The following is a 14383-nucleotide window of genomic DNA, read 5'->3' as shown; positions in this document are numbered from 1 at the left end:
TTTACAACTCAAACTCTCTTATCAAATTTGACACTTTCTAAACTTGACTTTTTTTTTGTTTCTTTCATATTCTCCTTTTAGTTCCAAATTTCTTTCAGAGTGACTTTGTAAAGAGAATTATTTGTGAAACCTCAATAAACAAGCACAATTTTGCCTTTTTATGTTTTTTCCCTTTTGCATTTTGATTTGAACTATAGTGGAATTTTTAAGCAATCTATCAACAATGTTATGTTTTTATCTCTTTACTTTAATTTATATATTTAATATAATGATGGAAGGTTTAAAAAATAATTAACATTATGATTAAATTGTTGGTATTAAATATATAATGTTTAGTTTTTAGTTGTAAATAATATTTTTAAATTTATGAAGTAAACTTTAAACAAACTAGAAATATGAGGGTAAAACTTAAAAATTATCGATTATACATTAATTGAATTTACCTATAAAATTTGTTTTTACATTGGATGTAAAGATGACAAATGAACTCATTTTTTTTATATTTGTTTGAATTCATCTAATGAGAAATCCTTGTTATGACGTGATACATATATGAATATATATTGATAATATTTAATTTTTTAAATTAGATACAAGGACGTAAATGACCATGTACATATTTGATTATCTTCCTTTTTGACCTCTTATCTATCTCTATTTTAAATTATAATATATTATAAAATACATAATATAAAAGTTTTCAGATTGAGCGTTCTGAATGATATTATCGGAATGGATTGAGTAACTTTTTTTTAAGTTACCTAACTTTAATTGACTCTGTTTAATTTCTAGTCCATTCAACACATGAAAAGGAAAATTAACCAAAGTTATAATATCAAGGACAAAATTTCACCGCTTTTATGACCTCTCACTATCATTCATAGTTTATATACATGTGTACAAAGGCGCACACAACACAGTTTGCTAAAATCTAAACACCCATCACATTTTCCAACATTTGTCCTTGCACACATCCTTATTATTTTTCTATACTTATACCCAATTAGTCTTACATTACACCCACTTCATTATCTAATTATTCATTATCTAATTATCTAAATTATGGAGATGCAGAGTGTCGCCGATAAATATGGAGAAGGCCAAGGACAAAAAATGGAAAGAGGTGCAGTGCGGTGTTGAGGGAGGAAGAAGAGGGGAAAAATGTGTCCACCTCTCAAATTAGGGTTTTTAATATATTTTTAATGAAAAATAAAAATAAAATTTCAGAATTTAGGAGTTGTAAGGGTGCAGGAAGCAGTGGGCTCTGTAATTTTCTTCACTCATGGACAATTTGAACTTTTTCCGTAGGCACAAAAAGGGACAGTTCGGAGTCCTAAAAGAAATGCCCCTAATTTGATCCCGTAAAAAAGAGGAAAGAAATTTGTTTAGACCAAAAAGAACTACAAAGTAGTATGTGCTTTAAAAGTCTGATAATTTCAGGATTGCCAGCATCCGATAACAATAATCTGCCAACTTATAAATCGGAAAATTATCTTTACAAATTTTTTTTTTGTACGATGAAAATTGTTACAAGAAGCTAATTACAGCCTGCTACACAGCTAAGAAATTAGCTCCCTTGGAGAAGTATCAAACTGTTAAATGGTCAATACCTTTTGCAAAAGTATGTGGAATATGGAGGGATGAAACTACGACGCCATGGAACTGCACAAAGCCGAGATACCCAATTTTTTATACATAGAAAACAGGTAAAGTCCCCCACCACTCGAGCCTTAAAAGTCCCATCTCTTCTTAATCCGAAACATCAAAATAGAAGATTTGATGTCGTCTTGCGGCACCTGAAGCATGAATTGAACTTTCATCTGCATCGGGGCTGTTTTAGCTTTTCCACCTTCATCTCCAACCTGAATGAAGCTAATGTGGTCACTCCGAGTAACAGGTAACAAAATACTTTAGGTGGAATCCACAACCATCCACAATTTCTCTGCATATACACTTGACAGACTATTTTCTCACTACTGAAAAGCAGATTATAATCTAACAGTTTAGAGATAAATTGAAGCAATCAAGAATTGGAATTCCAACAGAAGTCTTGACACAAAGAAGTTAATAGCAAAGTTTTAAAAGGAATTTAGTTAAACATTCAAGAAAAGAAAAAAAGGAAACCAATAAACCATTTTCCTATATTGATATACTATCTTCCATGGTTCAAGAAGTGCATGCATGCATCCCTTGTGCAGGAGATGGTATTCAGCGGGGCCTAAATGTAAAACAACAATGCAGGTGCAATGTATTTCGAAAGCATCAACAATTATAGTCTGAAATGTAAGTGCTTGTTGCAGTAACCCATCCAAGCAATACTATTAGCAGTGAGAGATCCAAACCCGTGTGCGTCACAAGGATGATTTTATTCATTAGTAGTTAATGAGTCAACAAAGTTCTAAAACCTTTTGCATTGTGCAGTGCAAGTTTGTTACCCATTAGGAAATATTGTTAGAAGGGTTGGTTATATATATGATTGTAAGTTTTGTTATGGAAAATCAAGTAAAAAGTATTTTCTCTTCCTCTCTCTGTAGGAGGTTTCTCTGTCCTCGAATACAGAGAATAAACGTTTATCTCAACATTTTGGTGCTCTCGTTGATTTCCACCATGATAGAATCTGTTCACAAGACTCAGTCGAAAAAAATGGATGAGATGCTCCATAACATGTCCCTTGTCATTTACAAAATGGATGACATGAATCTCCACCTCTCAGCCCTTGAAAACCGCCCCCTACTCTACCTCCTTCTCCTTCCCCATTTTCCTCACCTGATAATCATTCCTCTCATCGCCATTTTCTCAAGCTAGATGTTCCCCACTTTGATGGTTCTAACCCCATGGCTGGATCTTCAAGATCTCTCAATTCTTTGATTATCATTCCACACCGGCCGAAGAATGGATCACCGTCACGTCTTTCTACCTTGAAGGTCATGCTCTTGCATGGTTTCAGTGGATGTACCGCAATAGGCAAATTCACTCCTAGCCTCAATTACTACAATCTTTAGAGACCCGTTTCGCACCCACTGCCTTCGATGATCCTCGAGATAAGCTTTTCAAGCTAACTCAAACCTCCTCTATTGCGGTTTATCTAAGTGAGTTTGAGGCTCTTGCTAACCGAATTGTTGACTTGCAACCCCAATTTATTTTGAGTTGCTTCATTTCTGGGTTAAAACCGGAAATCCGCTGTGAGGTGCTTTCTCAACAGCCTCAAACCTCTCTCAAGCTTCTGGGTTAGCTCGTCTTCATGAGGAAAAGTTCCATGATCTGACTCGTTTAGTTCAACCGTGTAGTGATCTTCCAGGACCGTTGCCGCCGGTGACCCGTCCGTTCACTCCACCTCTGGTTCCTTTAGTTCTTCTGCAATAGTTGCCACCTCTTCTACCTGCTCCTCCTCCGCGCACACGCTTTAAACAATTAACTGAGACAAAAATGGCTTATCGACGTAAGCATGGCTTGTGTTTCAATTGTGACCAAAAATTCTCACGCAACCATCGTTGCCCAACATGTTACATGTTGTTGGTTGCTGAAGGGGATGATGACTCAGTCGATTCTTCTTTGCATACTTCAATTATGGAACCCAACCCGCCAACTCTTGCAGTACCCGTTACCACTGATGACCCGAATCCGGCCCAGCTTCGCTTGAATGCCTTGTCGGGCATTGGTGCTCCTGTCTGAAGCCACATGTCGGTCCTTCCCCAGCTGCGACTGATCACCTTCAACTTAATTTCATTGGTAGTCACCCCCTCATCAATCCACTAGCTATTCTCGACTTTAAAACTGGGGACATCAATAACACGCCAACCACCTTTGTTTTGGTTCAATGGCTGGGTCTGCCCACTGATGACACCTCTTGGGAAATTTGCGGATGAGCTGAAATCCTTGTACAACCTTGAGGGCAAGGTTGAATCTCATGGGTAGGGTATTGTTGCAGTAATCCATCCATGCAATACTATTAGCAGTGAGAGATCCAAACCCGTGTGAGTCACAAGGATGATTTTATTCCTTAGTAGTTAATGAGTCAACAAAGTTCTAGAACCTTTTGCATTGTGCAGTGCAAGTTTGTTACCCATTAGGAAATATTGTTAGAAGGGTTGGTTATATATATGATTGTAAGTTCTGTTATGGAAAATCAAGTAAAAGGTAATTTCTCTTCCTCTCTCTTTAGGAGGTTTCTCTGTCCTCGAATACAAAGAGTAAACGTTTATCTCAACATGAAAAGTCAGCTAATAATTTTAGAGGTCAGAGTAAGAATTGTTTTATAGGCAACATGAGTTGTCTCTCTAATTAGCTCAGTCCAAAGCTTACTAAATCTCAAATTATTATACTAATTAACCCTGGGGTCACTTAACGATTTGCTCCATCAAGGGGGGGATCTGGGACAGTGTAAGGAATTACCACTAGAAGTATGCAACTCCACTGATATTTTACTTACTTTATTTGACAGATTCATGTCTTCTATCAAATAAATATTGAAGACAAGAGTATTGGTGCGAGTATGTATGTTATTGCCAAATTAAGCATTAATATTTGAGAAATAAAAAGACTGTTACTAAAAACTAGGAATTATAATCATAACAAAGGGTATCAATGATATTGAATATGAATTACATAATTGAAAAATGAAGCACTTACCCAAAGAGATGCCCAACCAAGGCGAACCTCTGAATCATAACCAGCTTTAAATTTGAAATCTTTACCATAGGTGCGCTTGTACACAGCACTCCAATAGTTGGAATCACAATTATACCAGTAGCTATACATTAAGCATTTAGAAGAAACACACATCAATAAATAGGCAAACTGATTCTTTTAATTAAAATGTGTCACTGAAATACTATAATGCATAAAATGTATAGCAGGTAATCAACATCTGAATTAGTTAACTAAACAGGAATATAAAACAATAGCAGCTATGACGAAACAAACTGGGATTGTAGCTTAACTTACAAGATTAAAATTATAAATACGAAAATTGAGAAAGGTAAATAATAACTAAACATGAATGTTCAACCATATCACGTAGGAAGAACATAGAATAGGCTTTTTTCCAACTGTACTACCATTTTACCAGTAAACTCTGGTTAAAAGCATAGACAAGCATACACAAACTCAGGTTAAAACGTTTTTTGTTTTTTTTTTTATTTTCTTTATAAAATATTCTTAACATTATTTAAATTAGTACATATTTATTCTTATATTTTTTACTATATTTTCTATTTAAAATTAATTATTATTTAAGGATTATATTTTCTATATTTATTCTTATTTTCTTTGGATCAAACATTTATCAGCCCAATTTTTTTTCCATTTAACAAAGGAGTTGGATTATACAACTTAACTTAGCCCAATCCAACCAGTATAACATTAACCTAATTTGCCAATTATACAACCACTCTTTTTGAATTGTGGTTGTTATTGTTGATTGCATTACATCTAGACATGTTTCTATGTCTCATATGTTACATTTTTTAAATGTTTATGAATCTTACAATATGAAAAATAAGCTCTTTGAGTACAATGCCACGCATTATAAACACATACCCTGCTGTACAATTCTGTCACTTTTATCAGCACACTAATCAAAGTCACAGTAGCCAAATACTTTATTAAAAGTATTTATGCCATGTTTCGAAAACAACAACTCGGTCCAAAGTGTCCTTCACATGTGTCAATATCCTCTAAGTTGCAAAAACCAAATTGGAATACAATTCTTAAAGCTTACAAAGATACTAACTATGCAGGGTAAATAGTTGATTGGAGATCCTCTACTTGATGTTGTACCTTTCTTGGAGGAAACTAGTAACTTGTAAAGTAAAAAGGCTTAATATTGTGGCTCAATGTAGTGCTGAAGCCGAGTTCCAATCCATGGGACAAGGAATTTGTGAAATGCTTTGATTGGAAATTAAATTATCTTAGAAAGCTTAAACATTAAATGGGATGGACCGACCTATAAAGCTCTATTGTGATAATAAGTAAGTGATCAATATAGCTTAGAATCCTTTTCAGTATGATAAAAAAAAACACAACGAAGTGGATAGGCATTTTAATAAGGAAAAGCTTAATTGCAATTTAATTTGTACTCCATATGTACCTTCACAAGGTCAATTTGCAGATATTCCAAAAGTATTGTGGAATCTAGTTTTTTAAAAGGATTTTTAGATGGATCTTATGTTATTGTGAAGATGAAGCCAGGTATCGTAGCAAGTTTCAAAGATTTTATTTCATGTTAAGTGTAGATAGGATAAACGTAACCCGATATTCAAGAATCTACAATAATACAACAATTATAGCCCAATAATTAAGGCGTACATTATGTAGTTACAATTAACATGCATAGTTTTTCAAACTCAGTTAAAAGCAACTTATCTATCATCTACCGAGAAATTGGAGTGCAACAAAAACAGTGAATGCACAAATGAAAGGTTCTTAAGAAAGTGTTATAACCTTAATTTGTCAGAAGGACCAAACCGACGCTTAAAGGCAAAAGATGGGGCATTTGAAGGAAGAGAAAGTATTGGAAGAAATGACATTTCGTCGTCCTGCATTTATTTAAACATTCAACAGTAGGCACAAGGTAGTATCTGACAACCAAATACAAATGATGGGCAAAATAATTGATTCCCTAGGCGATAAACTTATGATATATACGAAGAACAACACTGTATTATAATTTACACAACTGAAAATACAAAAGTTTGTGGGTCTCACTCAAGATTTCATAGTTCCAAAAAATTTTAACCACTAATTAAGTCTTAGAAGAAGCATGGAGAGTGTGTTGTCAGCACTTCCCTTTTGTCAGGATAACAATGATTGGGAAGTAAGTTGTAATGCTCCACAAACAATAATCCTAAAACCAGGAAAGTACCTTATAGCAGTATCTTAATTTCACTTCTTCATCTTTGTACTGGGCAGAGCAGACTCCACTCAAAAATTGTCCTTTAAGAATCCCACTGACTGACAACAAAGACTTGACCTCCTCCTCTTCTTTCTCTTGCAGAGAAACTTCACCAAGAGGAAATCTTAAGGTTGCTTTCGGCTGCGGTAGAATTCAAACAAGAAAAGGATGATATATAATAGTAGTATTGTGTTTTTGCGTCAAGATAAGATGATTCGTAATACAGACCAATCCAACGGATGGAACTGGAGTTGATAGTTGAAGTGAATAGCCAGGATGGGCGAAGTTTGCAAGCATGGTAACCTCTCCTTGTTGAGCCTTAGGAGAAGAAAGAAGAGAGACATGAGAATGTAAAGAATTAAAAGAATGGGAGATGCAGAGGCAGAAATAAGACCTTGACATCGTGAGCAGCAGTGAGTTGCAATCTGGGACCAACATCGAGAGAAGTCTTAACGAGAGCATTATGGTCTTCAAGGTCGTAGTGGAGGCTAAGGTGTTTGGATACAAAGCCGATTTGGGGTTCGGAGATGTCGCCTTTGCCACTGTGGTTGAATGAAAACTTGAACTTGGCAAGGCTGTCCAACAACTTGCAAGAAATTTTATGGAAGAAGATTGCGCTTTCACTGTCGAACTCGGATGTAACTCTGAGGGTTGGTCTCCTCGGAAATGAGAAGAGATTTCGCTTACAGTTGCGAGTTGATGTCACTGCCAGAGGCAACTGTGACTGTGGCTCAACCGCCGCGGGTGCTCCTGCGGATGGGACCATGATATAATTAGGGTTTCCAGCTGCCGATTCCATCTCCAACCTCCTATTCTCTGTAGTTACCGTGAAAGCCACTACCTTCTACACCTCTATTTCTAGGGTCACCTGCCACTGCTAAGTGCTAAGGTTTTTGTATCGAACCAATATTCTATCCCCATCAGATTGTTCCCATGCCCGGTTCATAAAAAATAAAATATAATCTGATAGTCTTCATACTTTTTTCTGTCATGAATTATTTTATTTTGGACTTGCATTGGTTAAATGAACTTAAATTAAGCTTTAATAAGAATTTCATAATTTCCTTTTTTTTCTCTCTTATTCAAGTACTATTTTCTTAAATAACGGATCATGGTACCGTAATTAAAAAATAATAATTAAAGAATATAAAATTTCAAATTTTTAATACAACACCTTTTAATAAAATTTAAGTAAAAATATGATACAGACTTAAAATTTAATTAAGTTATTTTTTATTTTCTAAAAATAAACATGTAAAACAATATCTATATCACTTTTAAATTAACTGCAAAATGACAATTACTCGTATCTAAATTTTGAATACGTTAATAAAATATTTTTAATAGAAATTTAATTAAAAGTAATTAAGTTTATTATTAAATTAAATCTTAATTAAGTTATTTCAATATTTTTCTATTTTAGGTCTTTGCTTCTTGAAAAGTGAAAAACATGAATACAAATTTTAAAAGGCGCCAAACTGATTATATTTTCAAACCATGAGATATGTGAATTGAAATTATAATAACAGATTATTTTATCATATTAACATTTGTTTTATTTTAATTTATTTTAGTTTTATCATAGTAAAAATTTTAAATTGTGCTTTTATCATGGAAACCCAACTATATTATTTGTTGCCATTATAGGGAGATATTTAGGTATTAAATAAAAGATACAATTTTCTTTTTTCTTTTTTTTTATTTTTATTCACATGTTTCTGTAATTTGATTTTATTACTTACAAGCATCATATTATTTTTAGATTGTTCCTTATTTTATTTTTATAGACATCTTTCTATATTTGATTCCATTACTTATAAGCATCATATGAACATTTAGGTAATAATTTTTGTATTGACATAATTTTATAATTTTAGATGTTTCAATTCAAAGATAAAAAAGAAAGTTACATAATTTGAACATATTTTTTATTTTTTTTTATTTTCATATTTTCATCACTTTATTTTATTAAATTTTTGTTATATACTTATTTGATGTTTATGTAGTAATTACAATAAATTAATTTGTTATTTGGGTTATTTTGAATTGAGAAGATGAAGTTTAGAAAATAAAGGAGGAAATGGAGATGTTGGGTGTTTTTGGAGATGAGCACATAGAGATGGAGGGAGAAATGGAATGGGGTGTTGTGTTAATGATGAATATAATGGAGGTGTTGAAGAATCTGATCCATGTGAAGTGTAAAGAATGGAGGAAAAATAAAAGTTAGAGAGGGTGATGTTTGAGTGTAGATGGATATCGAGGATACGACGAAGATAAAGGTAGATGGTGATATTTGAATAGCATGATGGTGGGAGATGGATTAGAGAGAAAAAAATTGGAGAAAAAGAAAAATGGAAGAAAAAATGTTATTTGTGAATTTGAGCCATATGATTAACACAAGTGTTAGAACTTCTAATCCAACATTAATATGTGTATTATTGACTTGACATATCAATCTTACTTGTTTAGTAATTATACGATAGATTTTTTTTATATTAGCTTGTCTTTTCTTTTGTTTGTGTCTTCTCATATTATTATTTTTTTTGCAATCACTTTTATGGTGTAAGTGAGGAAGCAAAAATTGAGCTACTTCTAGAAAGAGGTGATGATGTAACTATGTAGTTTAGGATTTCAATTTTTTGTTCAAAACTCTTTTAAAATACTTATTTTATATTTGATTCATACTTTCCTTACCTTTGTAAATAAATTCTAGATTTATTTTGAACGTTTAATAATATTCTTGAGTTTCTGAATTATCTATCTTTGTTTTATTAATTATGTTTTGTTTGACTTAATTGTTAATTGTTTATACTATTATTTGAGATGTTATATTGTGATTAATCTATAAATTTTTATAAGAAACCAATAGACACTTAAATCAAGTGCACATTATAATGTTATGGTTTTCTTAAATTTTAAGTCAGTAACAACTGAAAATTAAGTGATTAATCCATAAATTCCTACATGATACAAACTCACTCTGTGTAACAAACAAACTAATGATTAAAATAATGAAGGTAATAACAATCATAAAAAAATAATCTTTCCTTACTAATTTGAGAGAACCAATCTCAGTTGTTTATGCATGTTCAGATATATTCTTTCTATTTAGGTATTTTAAAATAAAATATGGAATAACACCAATTTATGTTATTATAGCTTCTTTATCAAAATCAACTAAATAAGAATTGCAAATTTCAATATTTTTATATTAATAAAAGTTTACATAAAAGATTTTGTACAACCATTTAAAATTTACATATCAAACTACCCATAGAAAACATATCAGTTATTAATTGGAGTAACCTTTTTTCATCTTTACTTCGACGTCCTCCTACCAATACTTCAAACTTGGTTTTGTTTTTCTTCCCATTCTTCAAGAAACAATGGTTTATCCTTTAGACAAAAAATATGCACATTTAAGATACTGAGCTATAAAGAGGGATGATACTACATTTAAAGCTATTTCCCAGATAAAAATTATCAATGGTGCCATTCATTACGTAATAAAGATGGGTGTCAAAAGGAAATAAAAAATTCAGAGTATTGACAACCGAATATAGCTAAGCAATGCTGGTGGGATGGAGCAAAAAGTGAGGAAGATGCTGTTCCAAAACGACCACTAGCTCTCTACCATGGGTCACTTCATCCAAAACTCTATTCCCCAGCCTTCTAGCGGCTTCAACCAGTTGTCCCCTAAGCCGTTGTGAATACAAACAGCCACCTGCCTTGACACACTCTCTATAAAGTGGGAGGTAAGCAATTGCCACCGTCAAGGGGGCAGGAAGATCTCTCAAGCAAATAGGAGACTCGCCCCATTTAATGATTCTCGCAAGGTTCATGTGATGTTCTTGCCCTAACCTTAATCCCTCCTTATAAGCTCCTTCTGACCAATGCTCCTTAAGAAAAGTCTTCAGCTCAGGTGCAACAGCCTCATCCTCTGATTTAGCAATAATATCTGCAACGGCATAAGTAGCTGCAGGATCACCTAAGAAGTCAGATTGAAGGAGAAATGCTACACCATCGAGAGATCCACCACTCCGCTCACCAGCAGCCTTTAGAATTTCAACACTAAGTGCTGCAAGGACCTGCTGAGGTACGTGCGGCAGAAGATAAGCTGCAATGTGAACTTGGCAGCTAGAAGTGGCTGCTGTAAGGGCAAGACAGAGCTCCATGTCGCGGCAACCCCTCTGCACAAACCACTCAACAACTTGCATGCAACCCCTCTCAGCAGCTCGCATCAAAGGGCCTAAAAAGGCTATAGCATTTCCCTCTTCCACCAAGCACTCCATAGTTCCTATCTTGCCATAATGGGAGGCAAAACCCAGTGCCAAGTCAACATCAACATCCAAGCTGTTTCTTTGTGCAATCTGCATAGATTGATTTCCAGCATGGCATACAAACATGAACCAACAAATTTCAGCAGACTATAATATAAAAACAGCAGTTCACTACTACACACACACACACAAGAGGAAATGGTAATGAATAAACCTCTTGCCCCCATATTCTTCCAAAATATGCTATAGAGATGCTACCAAGTTATAAAATAACACCAATGTTAAAACCAACATCGTATCTACATGATCCTTTGATATGACACTAAATGCATCATAACTATAAGTATGCCTTCAGCCACCATGGAAAAAGTTCTTCTTCTAACTATCATAACAAAAGTTGGCCAACACCCACTAAACATGCTGGAGAAGCATTAATTCGTAGATTGAGAAAGAAAAAGATCGTAGACACATCACCTGCAATAGTATGCGCACAAGTTCTGTACTACCAAAACGTGAAGCCTCCAGGAAACACTGATTGACATTGTCTGCACCACCCTCCACTAGCATGCCCAGCAGCCCTTGGATCACTGTAGCTGACAAGCCAAATGCCCAGCCTGGATCAAATGAGCTTGAGAAAAGAGTAAGAGGAAAACAAGCCGCATCAAAGGCCTCACTGAAGTCCTTCCCTGTAAGGCGGTTGCCAGCAAGATCAAGGAATGTCTTAAAGGCAGATAACCGAAGCTGGATTTCAACAGCTGAACTGTGTATCACATTTTCCGTATCATCCTGCAGTCGCGAATGGATGCCTATACACTTCAAAGCCCATTCAGTAAACTTTTGAACCTTAGCGCCAGCTTCTGCCTTCAATACTTCATCTCCATTACATTCCTGGAGACGCTCATGCAACCTAGCAAAAAGCAGAGTTCATGCACGAATTTCAAATACCATTAATTTAAAACCAATATTTAGGATTTTACGTTTTGCTCTAAAAAGACACATTCTCTCAACATCACCACCCTTCTCCAAACAAAAATAACACTCTTCCGAATCTAATACTTCATTGATGACTGAATTTTTTCCCCTTACACAAAAAATAATAAAAAAGTACAACAGATGTGGGCAAGTCATACCTTTGGGCCATTACAGCAACTGTATCAGCCAGACTCATTGTTCTACTCTGGCAAGCAGAGACACATGAAGCAAGGAATGAAGTCCTTAGAGCAGCTCTTGTGAAGTCATAAGCACCATTAGCAATGATCTTCTTGATAAATCCCATTATCCCATTAAGCTCTAGCTCTGAGCTCAAGAACCAGATGGAATCCAGCGTGATACACAAGGCATCATTGAGCGTCTGGGGATCAGCAACCAAAATCAAACTTTCTGCAAGCTCCCAATCATGGGAACTCACTGCACCCTGAAACAACCGACCCAACTCAATCCTGTCTTGTCTACATAGTTTCTTCTCCAACCCAATTTTCTCATTACTTCCCAGCTCACAGTCTATTGAAACAGCCCTGGATTTGAGCTTCTTGGCATTGCAACAATAAGAAGTGGACATTCTTGATTCTTTCCTCATAAGTGGCGCTTCTCTTGAGAAAACTACGCTGCTACCTTCTCCTTTATCAGATGCAAAACCTTGATTTTCATTTCTATGGAATTCAATTTTGTTATCCTCAGATTTAATTTCCATGAATACAGGATTCTCCACTTCAGTCTCATCCATCACAAATAAAGTATTAAAACACTAGATAGACGTCATGTTCTCATCTGTCTGATCTCTGTCTTCTTTATCAACCCCGATAAGTCTAACAGGCATTCTTCAAAGCACATGAGATACTGAATAGGAGAACTCTAGCTTCTGGTTTTCAAATTCATGAAAAACAAGTACTAAATAGAAAAACAAAATTAATAATCCACAGTTTTCCAGTATAATATAACTTTTTGTCAGAAAAATTACAAGAAAAAAGTAGTTCAGTCTCGAAGTAAATCTAAATGCTATCCTTCTATGAATTTAAAAACCCTAAACACAGGAGTAAATGTTGAATACTGAAAATAAATTGTTAGTTTGCCTCCATTTCGTTTTAATGAAAACATATTATAAAGCATAACATGAGATTAGAGGAATCCAAATCTTCCGATCTTGGGCATGGACAAACGAGGGCAAACAATAGCTTCAAATGCAAATAATAGTGTCAAACCCACGGGTGTGGAACAAATAAACCCTAAACAGAATCGAAATGGTGCAAAGATATATGATGAGAGCAATAGCCAATCTTAGAGATGATTAATCAGAATTGCACATACTAGCATAAAACAATTCAAGAAAAATAGCTGTTACTGTTTTACAAGCAGTTGATCGGTATCTGTTGGTAGAAGGGACAACAAAAGAGGCAGAACAGAAAAAATTTATATGATAAACAGCAGTAGGGAGGAAAGGGATGAATTGATAGAAAACCTGACAGCTTGAGGAGAGAAATTAAAAGGGTGGAAGAAGAAAACCCGCTCCCTGACCTCACCTCTTGTTATGGTTCCTGAATTGATACTTTCATTTCCAACTCCAAATATAGGTGTGCCAGTAATAATATCCTATTTTAAACTTCTCTTTTATTGTTCTCGTGATTTGTGTTCAAGATTGATACAAACAAAATCAACTATATTCTTTCTAGACAAAATAAACAGAATCCATTTTAAATTCTTAAAAAACTCAAATAATTTTAGACTTGAATACTGTCATCACAACCTCGGCCTCTCATTCATTCTCTCTAAAGCATTTTATTTACTAGATAAAATTTTAAAAAAATAGTTAAAATTCTCTTTAAAAAAATAGTTATAATCACGATGTTTAGGAATGTTAAAAAAGATGTAGTAGTTTGGGGAATTATATGTGATACAAGTATAATTTTTTAGTTTTAGGATTTTATAAGTTAGAATCATACAATTTTAAAAGGATGAAATTAAAAAATTATAATAATATAAAATTATAAAATTATATCATCTACTTATTACTATACAACCATAAAATCCATATAATAAAAAGTAGGTAGAGTGACCGAAACCAAACAGCCAAATCATTTAATTAATAAAAAGTGTTAAATTTTTAAAAACTCAATCCACTACAAAAATCAATAAAGGTTCAGTTTAAAATATTTAAATTTACTAGAGTCTTAAAACCTAATAAAGTCTTATTTTAATTATCAAAGAGATTTCACAT

The 14383-nt window shown here is 34.0% G+C and overlaps 2 protein-coding genes across 3 annotated transcripts; both read right to left on the bottom strand.

Annotated features, from left to right (window-relative positions):
- Positions 1-1456: 1456 nt before the first annotated feature.
- On the bottom strand, positions 1457-7850 carry LOC108320399 (outer envelope pore protein 37, chloroplastic). Its single transcript, XM_017551809.2, has 6 exons — positions 7287-7850; positions 7121-7210; positions 6863-7033; positions 6442-6536; positions 4630-4750; positions 1457-1862 (listed from the first exon to the last, which is right to left on the bottom strand). Exons 1-6 carry the CDS (start codon positions 7689-7691, stop codon positions 1731-1733), a joined length of 1014 nt encoding a protein of 337 aa, XP_017407298.1. The 5' UTR covers positions 7692-7850; the 3' UTR covers positions 1457-1730.
- Positions 7851-10357: 2507 nt separating this feature from the next.
- Positions 10358-13766, bottom strand: LOC108347857 (ankyrin repeat protein SKIP35). 2 transcript variants are annotated; one of them, XM_017587303.2, is made up of 4 exons: positions 13628-13766; positions 12303-13059; positions 11647-12079; positions 10358-11262 (listed from the first exon to the last, which is right to left on the bottom strand). In XM_017587303.2, exons 2-4 carry the CDS (start codon positions 12893-12895, stop codon positions 10456-10458), a joined length of 1833 nt encoding a protein of 610 aa, XP_017442792.1. In that variant the 5' UTR covers positions 12896-13059; positions 13628-13766; the 3' UTR covers positions 10358-10455. The 2 variants fall into 2 exon arrangements, with proteins under 2 accessions (XP_017442792.1, XP_017442801.1); XM_017587312.2 differs by having other exon boundaries at positions 12303-13030; positions 13628-13758.
- Between the last annotated feature and the right edge of the window lie 617 nt (positions 13767-14383).

Source organism: Vigna angularis, chromosome 1 (assembly GCF_016808095.1).
Source record: "Vigna angularis cultivar LongXiaoDou No.4 chromosome 1, ASM1680809v1, whole genome shotgun sequence".
In the NCBI taxonomy this organism is placed as follows: domain Eukaryota; kingdom Viridiplantae; phylum Streptophyta; class Magnoliopsida; order Fabales; family Fabaceae; genus Vigna; species Vigna angularis.
Note: the sequence above shows the minus strand (reverse complement) of the source record. Positions and strands in the feature narration are given on the sequence as shown.